Source organism: Exophiala bonariae (assembly GCF_035927105.1).
Source record: "Exophiala bonariae strain CCFEE 5792 chromosome Unknown scaffold_10, whole genome shotgun sequence".
In the NCBI taxonomy this organism is placed as follows: Eukaryota; Fungi; Ascomycota; class Eurotiomycetes; order Chaetothyriales; family Herpotrichiellaceae; genus Exophiala; species Exophiala bonariae.
Window position 1 is genome coordinate 73,142 of NW_027042485.1, and position 21,075 is coordinate 94,216.

The 21,075-nt window shown below is 49.6% G+C and overlaps 7 protein-coding genes across 7 annotated transcripts; 4 read left to right on the forward strand and 3 right to left on the reverse strand.

The window, feature by feature from the left end:
* Positions 1-661: 661 nt before the first annotated feature.
* On the forward strand, positions 662-3,740 carry LTR84_001309 (uncharacterized protein; the record flags this gene model as incomplete). Its single annotated transcript, XM_064844934.1, has 7 exons — positions 662-755; positions 811-1,038; positions 1,104-2,395; positions 2,448-2,542; positions 2,595-3,361; positions 3,423-3,626; positions 3,679-3,740. 7 exons carry the CDS (start codon positions 662-664, stop codon positions 3,738-3,740), a joined length of 2,742 nt encoding a protein of 913 aa, XP_064707192.1.
* A 1,073-nt stretch (positions 3,741-4,813) lies between these two features.
* LTR84_001310 (uncharacterized protein) lies at positions 4,814-6,733 on the forward strand (the record flags this gene model as incomplete). The annotated part of the gene is made up of 5 exons (XM_064844935.1): positions 4,814-4,980; positions 5,106-5,378; positions 5,450-5,625; positions 5,681-6,045; positions 6,116-6,733. 5 exons carry the CDS (start codon positions 4,814-4,816, stop codon positions 6,731-6,733), a joined length of 1,599 nt encoding a protein of 532 aa, XP_064707193.1.
* An 806-nt stretch (positions 6,734-7,539) lies between these two features.
* LTR84_001311 (uncharacterized protein) lies at positions 7,540-9,525 on the reverse strand (the record flags this gene model as incomplete). Its single annotated transcript, XM_064844936.1, has 2 exons — positions 7,540-8,735; positions 8,790-9,525. 2 exons carry the CDS (start codon positions 9,523-9,525, stop codon positions 7,540-7,542), a joined length of 1,932 nt encoding a protein of 643 aa, XP_064707194.1.
* A 1,730-nt stretch (positions 9,526-11,255) lies between these two features.
* LTR84_001312 (uncharacterized protein) lies at positions 11,256-12,538 on the forward strand (the record flags this gene model as incomplete). The annotated part of the gene is made up of 2 exons (XM_064844937.1): positions 11,256-12,206; positions 12,275-12,538. The coding sequence occupies 2 exons, from the start codon at positions 11,256-11,258 to the stop codon at positions 12,536-12,538; spliced, it is 1,215 nt and encodes a 404-aa protein (XP_064707195.1).
* A 31-nt stretch (positions 12,539-12,569) lies between these two features.
* LTR84_001313 (uncharacterized protein) lies at positions 12,570-12,911 on the forward strand (the record flags this gene model as incomplete). Its single annotated transcript, XM_064844938.1, has 1 exon — positions 12,570-12,911. The coding sequence occupies one exon, from the start codon at positions 12,570-12,572 to the stop codon at positions 12,909-12,911; it is 342 nt and encodes a 113-aa protein (XP_064707196.1).
* A 1,062-nt stretch (positions 12,912-13,973) lies between these two features.
* Positions 13,974-14,789, reverse strand: LTR84_001314 (uncharacterized protein; the record flags this gene model as incomplete). The annotated part of the gene is made up of 2 exons (XM_064844939.1): positions 13,974-14,263; positions 14,342-14,789. The coding sequence occupies 2 exons, from the start codon at positions 14,787-14,789 to the stop codon at positions 13,974-13,976; spliced, it is 738 nt and encodes a 245-aa protein (XP_064707197.1).
* A 487-nt stretch (positions 14,790-15,276) lies between these two features.
* LTR84_001315 (uncharacterized protein) lies at positions 15,277-19,384 on the reverse strand (the record flags this gene model as incomplete). The annotated part of the gene is made up of 3 exons (XM_064844940.1): positions 15,277-15,629; positions 15,691-18,227; positions 18,276-19,384. The coding sequence occupies 3 exons, from the start codon at positions 19,382-19,384 to the stop codon at positions 15,277-15,279; spliced, it is 3,999 nt and encodes a 1,332-aa protein (XP_064707198.1).
* Between the last annotated feature and the right edge of the window lie 1,691 nt (positions 19,385-21,075).

The window sequence follows — 21,075 nt, forward strand, 5'->3', positions numbered from 1 at the left end:
GATAGTGCCAAAATCTGGATGGATTCTACCGCCCACCCTCAAGGCATAGGTAGCAGGGTGCGTCGCCAGCAAAGGCGGACGCCTCGTGAAGCCATTGCGATACACCAGGGTTCGATGACGATAGCCGAATTACTAGCTTATGTTCTTTGTGCATATCGAGGAAGTTTCGGGATTGCCCATTGTCTACGGAATCAGAGTCCTTGTCAAACACGACATTTTGTCAGCTATTTTGAATGTTCAGATCTCGGACAGATTGCTACTCAAATCACAGTACAAATAGACACAACTTGAAGGTACCTCATAAATGCGGGGTTGCCTTGTGACTTTTTCGGTGCTGCTATACCTTGCTACGAGTACTATTATATGTATCTCTGCACCTGGATAAGGCGCTTCGGGCGGTACAGCTCGTCACGGCGCCGTCTATGTTGGGTGATTGAGGGGCCTCGGGCCTAAGAAGCCCTGGGTAGCCTATGCATCGAAGGCCAAAGTGCCAAGGAGGCTTTGGGGTAAGCTTGGCCTTTGCGGGGTTTCAATTGCATTGGTGATAGGCACCTGTCCGATTTCCCTCTCGCGATATCCAAAGTGCGCTCAGCCACGTCGTTTATCCCTCCAACTTCATCCATTCTCGGCGCCAGCATGAACTCCATTATCAACTTCGACCATGCCAATTCCGCAGAACGCATTCATAAATGCAGCTATTGTTTCAAGACTTTCAAGAGGAATGAGCATTGTCAAAGGCACGAGAGAAGTCGTCAGTAGACCCAGGTCGCCCGTCGCTTAGTGCCACACGCTTTCGCTAACAGCCGTCAGATACTCAGGAAAAGCCCTTTGTGTGCCGTTTCTGTGGACGAAAGTATAGTCGCAGGTATGTGCATCTCTCAAAGCCTGATGACCCAATCGCCCGGAATAATCGTCTGCCTATCAGAGATCTTGTAGTCCGTCATGAGAAAACCATCCACGTCGATGAATTACACTCTAAGCGAAACCTCCCAGTAGGTGGGCCGAAGCAGAAGTCGCCGCTCAAGGGCACATGGATAGGTGAGTTCAGCGCGTGCGACGTATTCAGGTGCGACTTGGCGAGTTCCTCAACTCACCTCAACCAGAGGCACAAGACGAGGTGCTCCGTGACGCCGACTCCATTTCCACATTGTGCCTCCCTGGTTCTGCGGCGGTGACCACGACGGTACTAGGTGGCGTTGAAACCTCACCCAGTCGAGGGGACATGTCACATCAGTGTCCGCCCAATCACTCTGCCGACGCATTGCTACATGAGCCCACTGTTGGGACTAGTCACGCAATCAACTCTGCCTCGCGTGGAACACGGTCCGGGGTACCAGCAAACGACACCCAACAAGAGCCTGCAGAGATTGATGTGGCCATGCGATCCGAGTCTCTTCCCCAACTGCCCTGTCACGATTTGAGCTCCCTAGATACCACGATGCCGCCTTCAAATTTCATGGATGTCTTGGTCGATGCCGATGTCGATGCCGATGTCGATGCCGATGTCGATGCCGACAACTTGCTCTCGCTCGACTTTTTCGACCCTTTCCTTGGCTCGACTTTTGACTACTTCGCCTTCTCAACTCTACAAGCAGGATTAGGCACGGTACAATCTTCCCCCTTGGAGGAGTCGTCTCGCTACGGCACCAGTATCGATCCGCGGTCGTCTCCGCTTGCGAGGGAGCCTGCTAGCCTTTCTGGTCATTTGTTAGGTGGTTCGCTCGACGAGCAGTTGCAGGCACAGAAAAAGATACAGAGTTCGTCTGGGTTATCACAAAGTATCTCTCAGCCATCGCCGAAGACACAAATACATGATTTGGGTCGAAAACGGTCGTCGGAAGCGGAAGCTGCTTCCCTGGTGAACTCCACAGCGGTGTCATCCACGGAACGAGCAGCCCTCATTCTGACTGACTTGCAACGCGCCAATCTCTTGGCTGATCTCACATCAAGCCTTGGACCTGAGGCCACGGCCAATTTTCAGCTGCCGACCACAGCCGCTTTGCAGAGGTACCTGCGGACTTACCACGACGCGTTCCACATACATTTCCCGTTTGTGCATCTGCATTCCCTTTGCGTGGAACAACCTTTCACCCCCCTGATCCTTGCCATGTGTGCCATTGGAGCACTTTACAGATTGGAACGCAAAAGCGCAGCCGCTCTATTCGTGAAATCACACCAGCTGGTAGCAGCAGAAGAACAAAGCATCGCGCAGCTAGCACAGAGTACACCCCGCTTCTTGGAGGGTTGGTCCAGGCCCAGCGACTCGCCGGGCTTGTATCATGAACCATCATTGGCCACGAGTCAAGCTCGGCTGATTCTCACATTCTTTGCTGCGTTCAACGGTGATACTCTGTTGGTCAGAAAGGCCATCGAAGATTGTGGGAGGATTGCAGCTGTAACTGTTGACCATTTCTCTCAGAAGTCTAGTCACTGATCGCAAGCTGCAGGATTTCCGTTCCAGAGCGTCCATAATCAGAGCCACTGCGCCTAGGAAAGACATCTGCTCTTGGACGTCGTGGGTGCAAAGAGAGTCGATGAAGCGGTATGTACGCCATCACAGCTGCAGTCTCGGTGCAACTAATGCCACATGGTAGCTTTCTATGCGGCGCCTTTATTTTAAGCAATCTTCTTACCATTACATACGGTGTTCCGCCCGCGTTTCCTATTTTTGAGAATTGCGACATCGAGATGCCTTGCGATGATGCTCTTTGGCTGGCACCGACCGAAAGTTACTGGGAGCAAATTGCCAGCCTTGGCCGACGGAGCTCCGAACTCAGTCTTAAAGACGCGGTGAGGGCGCTGCTGAAAGGAAATTCTGATCAGTCAATTCCTAGCCTCTGCCTGACTTGGTCACCATTCGCGACTGCTCTTGTGATACACGCAGTGGCCAGCTCGGTTTGGTACCTCGTGCAAGGGACCAATATCTACGAGACTTTGCACGGGGCTTCAAAAAATGATTGTAGGACTGGTCTGTCATTCACGGCTAATGTGGAGGAGTCTTTGTCGCGATGCAGAGCGCTCCTTGCCACCACGCGCAATGAACACGACTCGACGTGGAACGATATGGAAGGCCCTTTACTGTTCAACGCTTTTGCGGTCCTCAGAGTCACGTATGGCCGAGCCTTCACCAGCGTCGGTACAGTAGATCGAACACTACTGTTGCGTCAGAAGCGCTCTGATATGCTGTCGGAGCTCCAGAAGTTTGTGGCCGCCCCACAAGAAAGAAACGAATGCACAGCCAAAGCCGTGGCACGTGCTTCTGAAGGCCTGAAAATTCCAGTGCGTGCTGGGCACTTTCTAACGTCCAAAACAGCCGCGTTCACGTGGAGTCTTGAACATGCCCTGGCCGGGTGGGATGCAGGTAAGGACTCCCGTTGAAATGTTGGCTCACGATACTGACATGGATGGTGGTATCGGTACAGCGCTCTTCATCACAAAATGGGTGTACGCCATCGAAAGATCGCAGCAGACAAACCAGTTACTGCTTGCAGAAGAAACGTCCACCTTTCATGGCATATGTGATCTCTTGGAGGAAGCCGATGTCAGCTGTAGCAGCGGTCAAACCGTTGCAGCGGAGCTGGCACGATTTTGGGCCATGTTCTATGATGACACTTGGGTATGGGGTGGTAAGTGAATCTTCTGACTACTATCGTCGTCATGGCCTGATACTTGACACAGTAACACCTCGAATCGGCTGGGTCTTGCGACAACTCGCTTGCATGTATGAACAGAATATATGAATATGGCTCTAAAAGAGCGCTACCTCTTGCATTAGACATAGCGACAAGGAAAGGTTATACGCTCGAAGGAGTACTCCTAGGACTTCATGCCCCTTAATGGCGCCGCGGGGGCTCTGGGTACCCTATCGTCCCGCTCCTATTACCCTCGATAGAGCTCTTACCAGTAGAGCCACAATATCTCGACCTGTCATTCGCACCTGTCACTCTATGATAGACCACGCAGCGTTTCCACCTTCCTACCACTCTAGGTCGTCTCTACTTCTGTCAACGACACGGACTCTTGCCACAATCATGAAGCAGTGGTAGAATCGTCAATAGGACAGATCCCTGCGACGCCTATTCATGAACTCCACAGTCGGCGATACATGCCAGTAGTGGATGCCTTTTCCGGGTCCTTTGATGTTTTATATGCCAGTGTCTTCTACAGTGCTGAATTGACCTTCGAGGTTGGTAGAATATCTCACATGTCAGGTTGCATCTTGCCCAACTTGTTCAAAATCATGATAATTGTCAAGAACATTAGCGGCGCCCAGTTATTTCCCCTTCTTCTTCTCCCTTGTAGCCACTATACTATCACACAAGCTATACTGTAAAGATCGTGCTTTTTTGCCCAGGGTTGGTGGGTCTAGTGGGGAGCATCGTGACACTTGATTTGGTTTAATTTACCCCATATTTCCAGTTTGGGACACATATTTGGTTCCGCTTCCGACCGTGACAGCGTCCCTTGGCAAAGCCGGAGGTTACATGCTACAATGGCTTCTACTACAATGAGAGCGGGGCAAACTTCGATGTCGTGACATGAGGCACGCCTCAATCATGAGCTTTCTGGGCTTTCCAAAGCCGTCTCGGGCGTAGGCTCCATACTCATAACATCACGCATGGTCTCAGAACGGGAGTAAACCACTCGCTGTTTCTCAACCTTCACAGACAGGGAAAGTACTTACCTCGCCTTAGTGCAGCGGTCAAAACCGAAAGTTGCCGATGTTTAAAGTTCGAGCTCATTGATTTTTGAAAGAAGTCTGCATGACCATTCCTCACCTCTTGTACTCTGTCAAACAACCCAAGAAGACATCATGGCAGCCAAAATTCATCACAACAGCTTGGGTACGATTCGAGGCATCGAGGCAGATGGCGTTCACAAGTACCTGGGCTTGAGCTATGCCTCACTGAGCGGCAGATTTGCCGATGCTCAGCTTGTGAGCAGATATCCCAAAGGGATAACCGATGCAACGCACCTAGGGTAAGTTACACTCGCCTCTTTGGGACACTACGGCAGCTGTTCCCTCTGGATTCTTCATTCGCGGCGAGGCAATTTCTCATTGCCGCTGAGGCAATAACTGGTCAACAAGTTAACCTGAAAGCCAGGCCAACTGTCATTTCACCTCCAAATGGATGTTCGATGGAGCATAGCTTGATACAGCAGTCCTTGCCTTACGAAGTATTGCCATCTTCGGAGACCGAAGGCTTGAATCTCAATGTATTCGTACCAAGCCAGCACAAGAGCAGCCTCCCAGTTTTCGTTTATGTGCACGGTGGTGGCTTCACCATCGGCTCCGGTGCCTGGCCACCCTATGACCTCGCTGGAATCGTCAAACTATCCGAAAATCTTGGCTCACCAGTCATTGGTATCACGATCAAGTAAGTCAATCTTGCCAGTCCCATGACTGGCGGCCATACTACCAAGACTAATCGTAATTCCCGGGATATAGCTACAGACTGGGCGCATTTGGCTTTCTGACATCTGCAGAGCTTAAGAGTGCTGGTTTCAAGGCCAACAGAGGGTTAAGAGACCAGCAGGTGGCTCTGAGATGGATCCAAAAACACATTTCCGGATTTGGAGGCGACCCTGCCAATGTAACCTTCGTGGGGGAAAGCGCTGGCGGTGGTGAGTCGTCCCTGATCCTTCTTACTTGACTCAATTTGACCATGCTGGATCACAGTCGCGGGCACATTGCATTTGCAGTCCGAAGAACGTCTCTTCACACGCCTCGTAAGCCTGGGCGGGACATCGCTTTTGATGAAGCCACTCCCTCCGTTCGTCGCTGATTATGCCTACAAGAGGGTGGCGGACGCATTGGATCTTGGCTCGATGGACGCAGGCGAACGTGTCAAAGGTTTGCTGGAAATTCCCGCTGAGGAGTTGTTGGCCAAATGTACTCCAGACATCCCGCTGCTGCCGGTCTTGGACAGTCCACTCTTGACGTCCAACGTGACACATGCGGACTGGAGGAATGGCCGCGCCCGTGGCCGGCTGCCTGGCTTGACTTGGTGTGAAAGCCTTCTTATTGGCGATTGTGGCTTTGATGTAAGTCGGACAGTGGTCCAATACAATACTATAAAAAATGATGTGCTCTTGACTCACACACCGAACGCAGGGCTCTATTTTTTCGTACATGATTCAGCCGAGGGCCACAGGTATCGCAGCCACATTTCGCAAAAGCGTCACAGCCACTCTAGGAGGCGAGCCGCAAATGGCTCAGTCTCTTATGCAAGCATACGGAATCACCGAAAACGTTCCCGACAACGAAGCGTTGGTTCAAATTCTGCGATTTGCATCAGACATAGGCTTCTATGCTCCCATGCTTTCACTGGCTAGCGGCTGGCCGGGCGAGTCGTACTTGTACCACTTCAACGAGCTCAACCCCTGGGATGGCCCGGGGAAAGGCGAAGCGACCCACGTCCTCGACGTAGCGTTCCTATTCCAAAATTATAATCAATTCCTTTCAGCGGATCAGAAAACCTCCGCGCAAGAATTTGCAAAGCATGTTATAGCGTTTGTGAACGGAGGAGCTCCCTTCCCGGCCCACTCGTCCAAAAATGGCGGTGCCCAGGTTTATGGTGGTGTCTCGGCTTCGGATTCTGGCAAGTCGGATTTCGTTATGGGGACAGCGGCAGCCCCATACGGACGGAAAGACACTATCTTAAAATTAATAGACACGATCGGTTTAGATACGTTGTCCCAGGCGTGGGACAGCTTTTTAGGAGGCCATTAAAATCACTAAGAGGGAGACGCCATAAACTTTTACGAATTCTTTCAAAGGTGCTTGTAGACTTTCTCTCGTGAGGCAGGAAATTCACCATGCATACAGGTGAAGACTGTAAAAAGTCATGAAATATGATTCCGGACACCGTCCATGGTCGTTCATATTAGAACTAGGATACTATCCAAGCGAGCCTTCGAGGCCATAAACTACTAGTTATAACCATTATCTTCGATACTTTAAGGCGTTAAGCCATACAACTAAGTGATTCTTAATGATAAGGCCCCCTAGCTACCCTCGACCGTCCTCAGTTATATAGAGATGGCATAGTCTGAGTTTTCTGGATATCTCGACGATATAGTCTGGTGGCGCTTTAGCCGAGGTTAATGATGGTATACGATTATTTATCAACTAAAATATATTAAACTCGTCGTTATATCGTAAAACCTCAGGTCTAAACGTACTAGGTATAGTCGTACGAGACCTTAGGTAGGGGCACTATAGCCGACGTTCTCGAGGTCTTGGTGTAAGCCCGTGTCCGTCAGGAGTAGCCTTTAATTGCATCGTCTAACCCCTCGGAGGGTTCAGTTTCACATTGCCGAATGTTTTAGTGGAATAAGAATGTGAGCAAGCAAGAATGCCCTGCCGCACGATCCCAGTCCGGATAGCTCGTTCGGGCGACCCAGACCGAGACAAGAATCAAAGCTTCGGGATTGGATTGATTGATCGTACAACATTGTTCGGCAGTTGCTCTTGGTCTAGTCGCACATAGTTTATTTTACCATAGTACCTGCTCAGATCAACTCAAAAGGTTTTTTCTACTTCTGTACAAACCTCCAACCTTCTTCTGTCTCTTGGTATCTGACCTCGATAGATTGTGCAATTTTTCCCACTTCTCTTGGGCCTGCAGCGGCCGCAAACATTGCTTGTCCATCTTTCGTCAACGGGTGACAAAAAGACCCGATTGCACTCTCTTTCCATAACGTCACACCTGACTTCGCACTCTTCACCATGATGGAAATCAAGAACACAGCGGCTAGCACAATTAGAAGTAGAGGGAGGCTCAACCATGCCCAATTGACACGTGTCATCGGCACATCCTTCCACGCTATGCCAATAGATGCGCCTGTACTTGTAGCTTCTGAGCTACTTGAGGTACGAATTTCCACTGTCATGGATGTGGCAAGAGATTGAATCATCTTGTTCATACCGTTAAGATCGAGCGGATACAGAAAATTGACGAGATCGTTTGTCCCAAATTGATATTCGCCTTCCAGGGAAGGACCCACAGTTACGTTTCCGGTCCAAAACTGCTGTGTTGTCATGTTGAATTGATCAAGCAGAGCGAGTGCTGAAATCCTCAGTACAGAGTATGTTGGAATTTCCTCGGACTCACTTTCATCAGAGAAAGAGGGGTGCAAGATGATATCGTAGTACAAGCCTTTAGACAGATCTACCGCGACCGCCGAATTGTTGTGCCAGGTATCGATGACCGATTCTTTCAGCACTCCGCCATTAACACTCGTGTTGTACTTGTTCACGCAGTAGTACAATCCGCATTCTGTGGCTGTCACCGATGTGATGTTGAAGAAGCTGTATTCACCGCCGAAACCATCATCGAGTCGATTGAATGCCCACGCCGCTTTGGTGGTTGTGAATGCTGTAACCGGTTGACTCATACTTTTGAACATCGAGCTTATGGTGCCGGAGTCAGCCAAGGAGAACCCGACCTGTGGATATCCTAGTCCGGAGATCCCTTGCTGATTAGGGAGGGTAGAATTACAATACTCATGCAGATGGGTGTTGTTATTACTGTCGATAATCGTAGTGGTTGCGCAAGAATATTGTAAATGGTCAGAGATGTCCACACATGTGCCACAGATCGCCAATGAAGTATATGGTGCATCCCATGTGCAATTACCTGTTGCGCAGGTCGGCTTGACATGCCAAGCCGCATCTGGACTGTAGATGCCTGCTAGAATCGAGCCGCGCATAGCATTTGTGATGGAGTTTACTTCTTTCACGTCAGTAGGCTTCCGATCCGAAAGTCATTGCTTTGAATACATACAGCCGTCTCCATACCCTGGCTGCCAGCCCGAGTATGTGCTCGTCCGCGGTATGCTCGCAGCAGCTACTGCCACTGGTAGACTGGGATAAGATATCAAGAACTGGAAGGAAAAGTCCAGCATGAAGCTAAGGGCGATTATAAGGGCTCCAAGACAAGCAAGGTGTCTAAGACTGGTGTCAGTCAAGGAGTAGGGGACAGTCTTAGAATCTTCGTACTTCGCACGCAGGCGCCAGATGAGAACAAGCGAGTCCCAACCTCCCCTGTTGGCCGCTTCAATCGAATGGAAATCGATTAGACGATGCTGTTTTTGAAACCACAGCCACTTGAGCTGACTCATGCTGGCGATAACCGGAATGAGCAACGCTGTCTTGAACACCGTTGCGATGATGGAAACAAGCGAGTTGATGGTGATGTGAAAATCACTTTGTTGTCGAGACAGATTGATGCTGTACTGCCAGTTGGGAACTTTCTGGTCGTCGTAGGTGTGGAGTATTGCAGCAATCGCACAAATTGCGCTGAGGCTCACCAGCCAAGCCGAAAGCTCTTTGAGCCACCACCGGTCGATATAAGTCTCCCATGTAGTCATCCTCCTATTCTGTCTCTTTGTGGACGGCGGAGCTTCATGGCCAGGAAATGGAGGTATAGTCGGTTTGGTCATAGACTCTATTAATGGGCTATCGTCCGGACCGATCAGACTCTTGCGTCGTTCAAAGACAGGAGATGATTTCGGATACATCGATGGAGATAGACTGGCCAAGTTTAGTTGAGGAATAGTAATTGAGTCCCGTGAACGTCCTTGTACTAAATGCAAGGCGATCAAGAGTTGATGAAGAACTCGAGTCTAAATAAGCACTCAGTTGGAATAACATGTAGTTGACGACACCGATTCTGTTTAGACGACCATGAAACGTGGCCCATAGATGATGTTGTGTCTGCGAATCACCAGATTGATATTTAGTGTCAAACGAAGATCCATTTATGGCTGGTTTCAGGGCAAAGCTCTTCCCGGATACTAGTCCCCAAAGTGGCAATGACTTCTGATCACTAGAAATTCCTAAGGAGACCAAACAGGTCGGGACCGCAAATGCAAGCAGACACAGAGTAACACAGCTGTATTACCCTCATGATAGGACTGGTTATTCGAAACGCTATACTAATTCCAATCCTGCTCTATTTGTGGTCGGGCTTGCTGCGTGCTTCGTTGATGTTTTCGTGCAAACAACTCACATATTCATCAATGTCGGCATGACGGAGCGCAGGACGTACTTCAGTGAAAGGGCCCAACACTACTTGTCCTACGTTCGTAGTTGGAAGCAGAGAAGAGGGATACCAATCAAGCAATTCCGAACGAGCTTCGTTAATGTGGTGTCTTGCATTTGATGTTTCATTCATGCGAATTGAGGGTGGCCATAATCGATCGTCAAGCGCCAGCCACATCGTAGGCGGGAATGCTATTTGAAGTGCATTAAGGCTGTAGGCTTTGTTGACGACCTCGTTCCTGTTCATATGTGGTGCGTAACTGTTGTAGTTAGGGACTAGAGGGAACGTCCATCCGACAATCCTAAGCTTGACCAATCAATCGCAATACAAGTACTTACCCGATCTAGTTAAGGTTCTGAGATCGCCACTACAAACCAACTAGCTCCGACGAACACGGCTTGACTCCCGCACACTAAGTCATTTTGAGAATGTTTTACTTAATAAGCAACTACATGTTGGTGCCACTTCGGCCACGTGGTATTGTTAGAGAGTTCCTTGGTTGTGCTCGATATATGAGTGATAAAGATCGGCCAAAGCCTTAGATGACCTGCTCTACATATACTATGGTCCAATGTCCAGAAATTTCGTTTTTGTAAATCTCAGTGAGTCTGCAGATGCAGACCGAAGCGCTCAGCGACGTATTGTAGCTTCTCATATCGGAAAGTACTACCGAAATCGCTCGAAACCATGCAGGACGCAGCATGTGTCACAAACGCCTCGTCGGAAGCGAGACCTTCGACCGCGCAATAGTGGGCAAGCCTGTCCGAGTCTTCAATGCGCAGATGCTGTCTCCAACCAGCTTTCCAAATGTCCTTGTGAGTTCTTCACTATGCAAAGTTCGTGGCTGCAGGACCTTCGCGCGTGATTCTGATTGTGGTAGGTACCTCTTTAAACAGAGCACGTGGAACAACTATATACGAAGAAACAGTGTCACCCGTACAAATAGTGCAATACGGAAATTCAGATCCATTCGATACTCTTGCAGTCCCAGTAACGCCCGAGGTGAATGAATTGGTATCGTTCTTCCGAAGTACAATGCTCCCATCAATCTACCATGTTGATCCACACGCGTGGCAGAGTACCAAAACTACGATTGCCAGTTCACATTGGCAAAGTTGTGTGCGAGGCCTCCATAACAAAGGCAGCGCGCTAGCCTTCCTTGCTCGCCATGCTAGAATCATATCAATGCTGAGCAATAGGAGGTCAATGGCCGTTGCAGCCTTGAGATATACCTCCGCAAGTACGACAATCCTCCGTTCACGGCTCGAAAATAATCAAAACACCCTCTCTTCGACAGACTACTGGCACATCATTACACTTTGGGGCTCAGAGATCATCTGTCGTAATTTTGATGCAGCAATTATCCACGGCGGAAAACTAGCTCAGCTCATGGTCTATCAGGCGGAGCAGAAATGTCTAGATCTAACATACTTGAGATACGTTATCTACAACGACGTCCAGTTGTGCACAATGCTTATGGAGCGATCTTTTTTCGATTATGCGAGATGGGTTCCAGAACAATTTGAACTACTCAGAGCCTCGGCAGAAAACCTGATGGAATCAGAAGGTGATGGTGCAACTTCCCTTCTTGATCTCTCGATTGAGGGCGATTTCCTGATTAATACTTTCAGAGAGCGTCGAGCGCACCATAAGGAGTTCCTTTGGTGGCAAGACCGGTCTTTCGAGGGCATGAATCCCTTTCTCCATGGCTGGCTCGGGATTTGTCAACATATCTGCCACGGTAATTTGATCAGGCACGCCTTGGATTGTATGGACGAAGTTCCGGTATCTTCTGGGGAAAGCGTAGGCTTCCTTCTCGCTCAAGCATACCTCTCTCTGGCAGCGTTGTATGTTTCTCGCTCGGTTGGAGGGCAATTGATCATCGGCAACACCGATATCTATGACTGCCGGCGAATCATTCTCGACAAACTCTATACAGCTCTATACCTTGCTGTCTCGCACGAGAGTAAAGCAGACTATGTGAAGTACGGAAACGCACGACTATGGGCTGCCTATGTAGGTGCTCAAGCGACCCATACCATGCCGGACATGGCCAAGCACTATCAATTCTTCGCGTATGAATTTGCGCGAGCCAGGCAGTCATGTCGAATATCCACTTGGAACCACCTTTCTCGTGTCCTTGATGGCTTTCTCAATGTGGAGAATATTGCAGCTCGTAGCAACAGTTCTTGGAGCTCTATAGCAGACTGATCCTCTCGATGTAGACCTTTTTACTCTGGCTCGGCTTTGACGTTAATGTACGACGTAGGGCGGCATGGAGTTGGACAGCCATCCAAGCAGCCACTGAGAACGGGTTTATCACGATCTTCGAGCTCCTTTTGACTTACGGAACAGACATCAATGAACAGTCAGCAGTGGAGCGGGGGGGAACGGCTCTGCAAACAGGCGCTGAGCAGGGCCATATCGATACTGTCGAGCTTTTATTGAATCGAGGGGTCAATGTCAACGCAAGCCCGGCCAAACAGTAAGGAATGACTGCCCCTGCAAGCAGCGTTGATCATGGTTGAAATGCGTATTGCCCAAATCCTCATCAAAGCTGGAGCAGACGTTGGTGCTGCAGGAGCAGAAATCCGTAGTCGAACAGCGATCAACGGAGCTGCGGAACGAGGACGGCTAGATATGGTCAAAATGCTCCTCGACCTGTACAAACTCAAGGATGGCGAATCAATATCTGGTCTATGTGAGGAAGCCTACCACCCATGCGAAGAAGCAATATCATTGGGCAGTGGTGGAATTGCTGGAACACTATCAGTGGGAACCTGGATCAAATCCCTAGGCCTGTCTGAAGGGTTCTTATCGGATCCAGGGATGACCAGTTACGGGTTCTCCGCGAATGCGTGACGGATTATAATTTTGGGAGATCGTTCTCTTGTTCCACGTTTCCTCAGGACCATTCTCAACTTCTGCCTCAAAATACCACGAAGAATGATAAAATAACAGTTTTACCCATAAACGACCGGTTTCCCGTATGACATGCGTCAAGGCTGAAGCAGTCCCAATAACCGCACTCACCACATCTGGAAAACAAAGAAGACAGTTTCAGAAGAGAATTCCTTTTTACCAATACGGAAGATCGACAAGGCTACGCACATCCAGGAGAAAAGTTCCAACGGCGCGAGATCTCGAGAAAGTCTAAACAGTGAAACTCAAAGCTACACTATGTAGTCTACTCCTCAGAAACTAGTAGCACCTGTTGTTTATGCATTGACGTCATCCACCCCTTGACGGAAAAAGAGGACCATGTTAACACCCGAATTCACCTCACCCATCTCACGCTTCTCCCTCTCATGACCGCCACCACCGCTTTCTTCAGGACTCGTCAAGTCTGGCAGGATCTTCATAATTTCGACCTAGAGAGAGCACACGACCAAAATGGTTAGCCGATGAGTTCTTCAGGTGCGGCAAGCCATAATATCATACTCGTAGGGAATGCTGATACTGGGGCTGGGGCTAGGTATTAGGAATCACGGACGGGGAGGGAGGAATAGATCGGTGAGCTGCGAGATGATGTCTTTGTGCTGTAGATTTCTGCAGCGAGGTGTGAGGGAGGACGTTACAATTTCAATTGTCAGGGGTAATCAAACGGGATGAAGGGGAAGATCAGGACGAGATGAGACAAACAGAAGGCACAAGTAGACAGAAAGGTTTGGGTCAAACAGGAAGGATTTGATGTTGCGTCTTGCAAATATGTCTTTTTTCTGTTGTTTGGAATCCTGCCCGCTCAATCTCCTCACCCCCACTGGCCAGTTCAACTCCAGGGGAGTGGTCTAAAATATTGCACTCATTCATTCAGGAGCAGCAATATCAAGACGACCAGCACCTCATCCTCAATCACATCCCCCCCCTCTCTCCACACAGCCGCGAGGTTGACTCACTCAGTCACGCAGAGGCATCACACTGCACTTACTGCTGGTTATATTTGTCACCAATACCGCGCTGCACAGCAGGACGGGCAGCGATACGATCGATCCACTTGAGTAGGTTGGGGAAAGGCTTGACGTCTTCCGCGGTGAAGCCAGAGCGTTCCCAGCCCTTGACCCACGACCAGGCCTTGATATCCGCAATGCTATATTTTCCCTTACCGCTGCCTGCCAGGTAGTCACGGGGTTCGCCGCCGGTGTAGATACCCGAGAGCTGGATCTCGAGCACGCCGTAGACGCGGAGGGTCTCGTTCTTGTAGCGGTTGATTGCGTCTGAAGGAGGTCGGTGGTTAGTCAATGTGCAGGCACTATTTGGGTATCATTCGGCTCGACGTGTCAGAAAGTACTCACAAGGAATCTTCTCAGGAGCAGCGCGAGTGAAATGGTTGACTTGTCCCTGATATGGCGCACCACCTCCGTGCCAGAAGAAAAGCCACTGGAGTGCCTGGTTACGCTCGAACTCGTCCTTGAAGCCAAATTTGTCCTCCTTGTCGTAAAACTTCAGGAGGTAAAGCAACTGAGCGGAGGTTTCAATAACAGGGAACGGAGGATTCTGGCTGTTGTCCACGAGAGTAGGAATACGTCCGTTGGCATTCAAGCGCAGAAACCACTCCTTCTTTTGTACGTTTGTACTGATGTTGATGAGTGTCGTGCCCCAGGTGGTGCCATAGGAGTCGGCGAGTTCCTCGAGAAGAATCTGGGTCGCTTGGCCGTTGGGTGTGTTTTGCGTGATCAGGTGGAGGCCTTTGGCTTCTTTCACCTCTTTGGGTGTTTCGTCAATGTATAGATAGTCTGCCATGTTGATAAATGACTTCAAAGGTTTGTTAGGTTCTTGATACAATGCCGTGCTCTTGCTCTCTCAACACGAGGGTACGACGTAGAGTGGTAAGTCAGAAAGAGAAGCGGGTGAGTTTGACCTTAAAAGGAAATTTACCTACACGTTAGAGAAAAGAAGCCGATCGAGGAAGAAGTGCGGTTTCGATGATGGCGCCATATACTCAGTCGGTTGTCAATTAGTAATGTTCAAGCAGCAAGCGCGTGTTGCTACTTATGGGTCGGAAGCGGGCACAGTGACAACACCCCGCATTCGCATTTCTGACAGTGATGACGGAATACATCGTAATGGGAAGTCGGCCAGGATCGCGTTGAGGGGTAAGCAGAACTTGAACCACCTCGACGCGATTAGTTACGAGGACTTCCGCATGGCACGCGTATTACATCAGCATTGGAGCCCAGAATTTGACATAGTATCATTAGACCGAAGATCAGCATATCTCCAATGTCGTTCACACGACATTCATCCGCCGGATTATCTCTTCCAACACATCTGTTTCGTTAGGGTCAGAGTCCTCCTGTTGGTCTGCCACCTGGTGAGCGAGAGCGAGAATCAGTGGCCATCTCTCCCGCCGTAGCTCCAGCACCTCTCGGATTGATTCCATGCGTGACACCAGCTCATCGCGTTGCTCTCGCATATATAGACCGGTTCTTGGCACGTTCTGGCCCTGAGGCATCATTCCAAGCGCCCGCTTCATCTTGGCGACATCCTCTGCTCGTCTTGATGCATCTGCGTCATCGGCATCCAGCGGGATGGGCGCCGGCCAGGCCACTGGGGCTTCATCTCCTCTTAACATGAGATCATCTGATATGCCACACGGCTTAGTATGCGAATCTACTTTTGGCAGTAAATGCTTCGGACTTACCTCCTTCTGTAACGTTGATGTTTTCGGCAACGGGAGACTTCGCAAACTGTATTTTCACTTTTATCCATTGATCCTCACGGCCAGTGTTTGCGTCATTAGCAATGAGAAGGTCATATATGGCTTTGATGTCCGCGTTCCACCTTGCTAGTCTTCGTCGGCCTGCATTCAATATGCTAGGGTGCACATGATTAGGCCTCTGGCGAAGCATGATGAAATCCAGCGCAGTCCAGCCGCCAAGTTCGTGTCCTTCTGCCACGCCCTTGTCGATAGCCACCTCGTACTCTAACAAGAGTTTAACAGCATCAAGATGGACATTCAAGCATGCCAGATGAAGGGGTGTTCTTCCGCTGAGAGGATCTGTTTCGTTGAGCTTGTCGGCAAAGGTCTCGAAGAAATAATTTAACAGTTGCAAGTCGCGAAGAGCATCCTCTGGGAGCGGCCGAGGTGGGTCGTCTAAGATCGGCATCCAAACGGGGTATTCTTGCTCCTTGTCGATAAAGAATGTTTGCTCATCCTGTTTGCTGACCCACCCGAAAGCATCAATTGTGACTGCAGGCATGCGTAACCACGATACGGCTAATTGCCCAAAGAGCGAAAGTCGATGCTTTGCCGGCCGAAGAAGCAAGTCATCAATCTGCTCTGGATCGCATTTGTCCATGATGAGATCGGCTACGTCACAATGTCCATAACATAGTGCCAGCAAGATGATTGTCGCACCGGCTTCAGTTGCTGCCATTAGGTCAGCACCTTTCTCGAGCAGCGCTCGAAATATGCGAAGATCACCCGAACTTGCAGCGCAATGGATCGCCCTCCACCCCTTTGCATTCGCCTTTTCCATTAGGGCCGGAAATTTCTCCATGAGCAGGTCGACACACGAACCTGCACTCGAGAGGATGCAATAGCCGAGCGCATCGTGTCCTCTAAAATACTTATCATCTTCAAGGTGATGCAGTGGGGTTCGACCGCTCCGCTCTAGAAATTCAAGTATAGTCTGTAGAGCGACAATATCATGACCCAAAACGCATTGGACAAGTATGCACTTCGGCTCCTTCTCAGTAATGTGAAATGGATCCGCTCCGTGCTCCAGCAGTAGGTTAATCGTATCCCGTTTCTTGCTATTGACGGCAGATCGATGTAATTGAGCACGGGGAAGGAAGCCACATTCGGGAAGCTCTTCGCAGATTATCTCTTGTAGAAATATGGTCAGGTCTGACGGGTCAAAATTGACCCAGACAGTCTCTGACGATCCGTAAGGCCTATACGGAAGAGAGGTTTTGGTCAATAGTTCAAGGATTTCACCCAGCATCGCCACTTTGGTGGTCTGCACCAAACGCTTCATGATGAAGAACAGCGCGTGAATTCCCTCGCCCCTGCTTACGTGGAGATGGAGTTGGATCTTGAATGACTCGGGCATATTAGCTTCGCCGTAAAGTTCGAGTGGTGCCCAGTCGCCCCTTGACATGACGATATTGATCACAGGATCTCGTTGTTGAAATCGATCGGTAGAAAAAGTTCCAGACATTGGAGCTCCGCTATTCACCAGGTCGGGTATAAGTTGCGCTGCAACGCCATCCTCGAGTAGCGCAAGTAGGTGAAGGTAGCCACGGCCGTCCGAAGCTGACCAACTTGGATTGTCGAGAAGTTCCTTCCTCCTGGCTGGGTCGGCTACTGCCTGGACTAGCAAGTAAAGTGCGTTTTTGGTGTCATCCGATTCGAATGCCGGTACTATCGTCAACGACGGGAAAATAGAGTTATTCAGCGTCAAAGCCTCCTCATTCGGCTTGAATGTGCCATCGTTAGTCTTGGACGAAGTGTGAAGGTGAGTGGCTATACGGGTTAATAGGCTTGAATAGTACATGCCGTCTTGGTCGCTTTGAGATGTGTTTAAATCCTTGATTGCTTCGGCAATCCGACAAACTGCATTGAAAAGTCTGGGCGATTCAGCCTTGAGAGATACCTGACATTCCTTGCTTGAGCCAAGAGATCCTAGCACAAGCATGTAGCGGAGTGGAAGGGCTTCTAGCTCGGTAGACGGTATACATCTTCCGGCCATGCCCAGAATTTCCATGGCTGCGGGCAATCCTCCACGAGCGGCTTTGCAGAGCCACTCAAACCCTTTTTCAAGGTCAAAGGCTCCCCCTGCCCCGGAGAGGTAGTTGTATGATATAAGAAGGGCAATATGCGAATTGAAGATCATCTGCGATTGGTGATTGGAGCGGACTTCTTCAGCTTTTCGAGAGGAACGATCTGTCAATGCTGCAAGGAGTAATTCTGCATCTTCGATTTCATCCAACTCCTCGGGGAACTCTGGTAGGCCCGAAGGCAACGACCTGTAAAAGTTTTCCACCTCTTGTATCATCCGTGGGTATGAATTTGGAGCCGTACGAGCAGATGACATGATAGGGAAATTGATCCGTTTGATTGGCAGGGAATGACTAGACTGTAAATCCGTGGTCTCGATATTCTCTGAGTTGAACGTTGCCCTACGGTATCGCTGAAGCATGGATAATGTCGAGAATTGATCGCCGTGCTCGGGACTATATTACCACTCAGTGAGTCGACCTCAGAGACAACCTGTAACTTACTTTGGTCTCCGACCCGCCATCGTCGCCAGGGCAGAGACTGGGCCTGCCACCAATTCTGTGATTGTCTTTCTCTTCACGGGTAAGGGCTGAAGAGAAAGTCGCAGGATGTCCTGAACTGCATCCTTTTCCTTCAACTTTGTAAAAGTTTCATCCGTTATAGCTCGCAAAGCCAAGAGAAAAGCATTACTCTTAGACTCTTCCAAGTTAGTCTTTAGAAACAGAACGTAATCTCGTGTAAAGGCTTGCTGTTGCTCGTCGGGCAAAAAATAGGCGTGTGGAATGAACGACTCCAAAAAACATCCCGAAGTTGGTGATGGGACATTTGCAGCCCAGAACGACGCCAAAACAAGTCCAAGTGAGTACACATCTGCCGCATACCAGTCCACTTCCGGCATTGATTCCATCCAGATGGCCTCTGGAGCAAGCCATTCTGGGGTAACTGTCCGTGGGCTGGCAACAGCTGATGAACTAAGATCGACGACAGCCGAGCCCCCGAAATCCGCCAGCTTCGCGACAATTTGTCGTTCAGGGTGATTTTGAAGGAGTATGTTAGCTGGCTTGAGGTCCCCATGTGCAATGCTACACTCATGCAACGTCAGCAAACCCAGACTAATGTCAACTGCGATGTTATTCAACTGCTTGCCAGAAAGCGCAAAGGGCGACGACTTCGTCAGGTCTTCCAGAGAGCCATAGGTTGCTAACTCAAGGGCCAGGAGGGGAAACAGATTTGACTCCTCCCAGGCAATAAAATGTAACCTGCAAATGTTGTCGTGACTTTTGAGTATTGGGTGGCGAAGTATGCTCAGCTCTCGTCGGAGCGAGTCGTATACCCGTTCGTCTAGTTTCGATGAGTCTCTCTGAAAATCAATACTGTACGATTTCATAGCCACGACTGTGCCTGGGGAAAGCTGGTCTTTCGTCCTTTGGTCAGTAGTCCACTGAAAGACTGTAGAGGAGACGCCCGAACCCAGGGGCCGGGAAGTCCAGAAAGCGCCGTCATCCCCATCACCAGTGTCATAGCCACTGATGTCAGCTCGGTCCAGCACAATCGTAGGAAGCTCAAGTTCTGCAATAAAACTTAGCATTAGCGAGAAAGTCGGTACCTCCATGTTCAAGGGCTGTTTTCCTTCTAGGTTGTATCTCGCAATGCTAACCCAATCGTTGCGTCAGAAGCTTCATGCCAATCGATGTCTAGGTTCCAATATAAGTATTGATGGCTCCGTGGTCACGATCCAAGAACATTGCGAGCGCGCCATCTCTTAAATCTAGACATATCGACACTTCCGACAATAACTGAGGTTGGGAATTGGCCAAGAAAAGCACATGTGTGGGACATCTATCGCTTTGCAGGAATCATTCGATTGCCAATCTACCAGGCATCGTATTTGACGTTCAGCTAGCCTGTAAGGTTGAACCACAATGTGAGGAACATGCAATGACGAGGTTACACATCCTCGGACAAATCATCTGAAGGCATTGTACGGCCTTAGCCTACGTAGCCTGCATTCGCAGCCTCTCAAGGTTCCTTGGGAGGAATGCATCGGCGCGCATACGAAGCAAGCTCTCACTAAAAGTGATCTGTCATGTTCGTCAGGTGCCAGCGGGAGGACTGTTGCCAAGGTTTAGGAAATCTGCTCGCCACTCACCCCGTTTGGGGACGAGGGTGATGCCGCCCTGTGCTGAGGTCGTTGATGGTGATTAACTTTACCACGCGTTTAGCGCTTCTTAGCAACCTAGCCTCACAGATTTTTGTGGTAAAAGAGTACTAAGTAGTACGAGAGAATGATGCTTAATATTAACTAGAGGTACTGAGGGCACTTGACGGAATCTGCGCCTAGCCTTGCACACACAATTGACATAGCCTTGTGAGTACCCTACGTCGAACGATTTTGACTTCGTGATTCGTCCCAGCCTTTGTCCCTAAAGAACCCCGGCGGCACTTTGCCTACTATCCATTTTTTATGGTACGCTCATCACCTGCCACCGTCCGTCGTGATTTTGGACCTACAATTGGGACTGCTGTTGAAGATCGGGGAACATTAGTGAAAACTTGTCCTTCACTCAAGGCTAGTGCCAAGCACATGGCAATATGCTTCGGTACCTAGGTGTCAGTTGAGAAGGAGGTACCTTTAGATACCAAGCCAGGTGTCCTCGCTTCCCTTCGTGGGCTCACCATGGCTGTAATGCTTTCCTTGCAGGTTTCCCCCAGACAATGACCTATATCCTCAGAGACTCCTTGCTCTACTATACTATCCATGGTCTACTGTACTCAATTTCAGGCCCTCGCTCCGGGCTGTCAATGTTTGACTACAGTCAGCACAGCACATAGTTAGATCACCAACTCAAAACCTTGTTACGAACTGACCCTCGTGATGACCAAATTAAGCACTGAGATTGCCAATCCGTTTCGAATCCCATTGAAAGACACTTCACACTGATCACGTCATCCCTTCAAAAACCCTGACCAAGCTAACTTCCTCACACACTCTTGCACAGATACCTTTCTTCCGACCTGGCCGACAATTCGCCCTTTGATAGCCACGGTCAACGGCTTTGATGAGAATGACGACTAGGATTCGCAATTGGGGGATGGTCGGACAAGGAGAGATTGACTTTTGGAAGAACATTTGATATCGGGGCCGGACGCTATTGGTTCATAGTGACCAACGCACGAGAGCATTCCCAGACCTCAAATTTCAGACTCGTACCTGTTCAATTTCGCCCGCAAGGGTGGAGTTTCGATGGATCGCTAGTATGAGTAGCAAAAAAAACAAGTGGTCACGGAAAAAGTGATATCCTT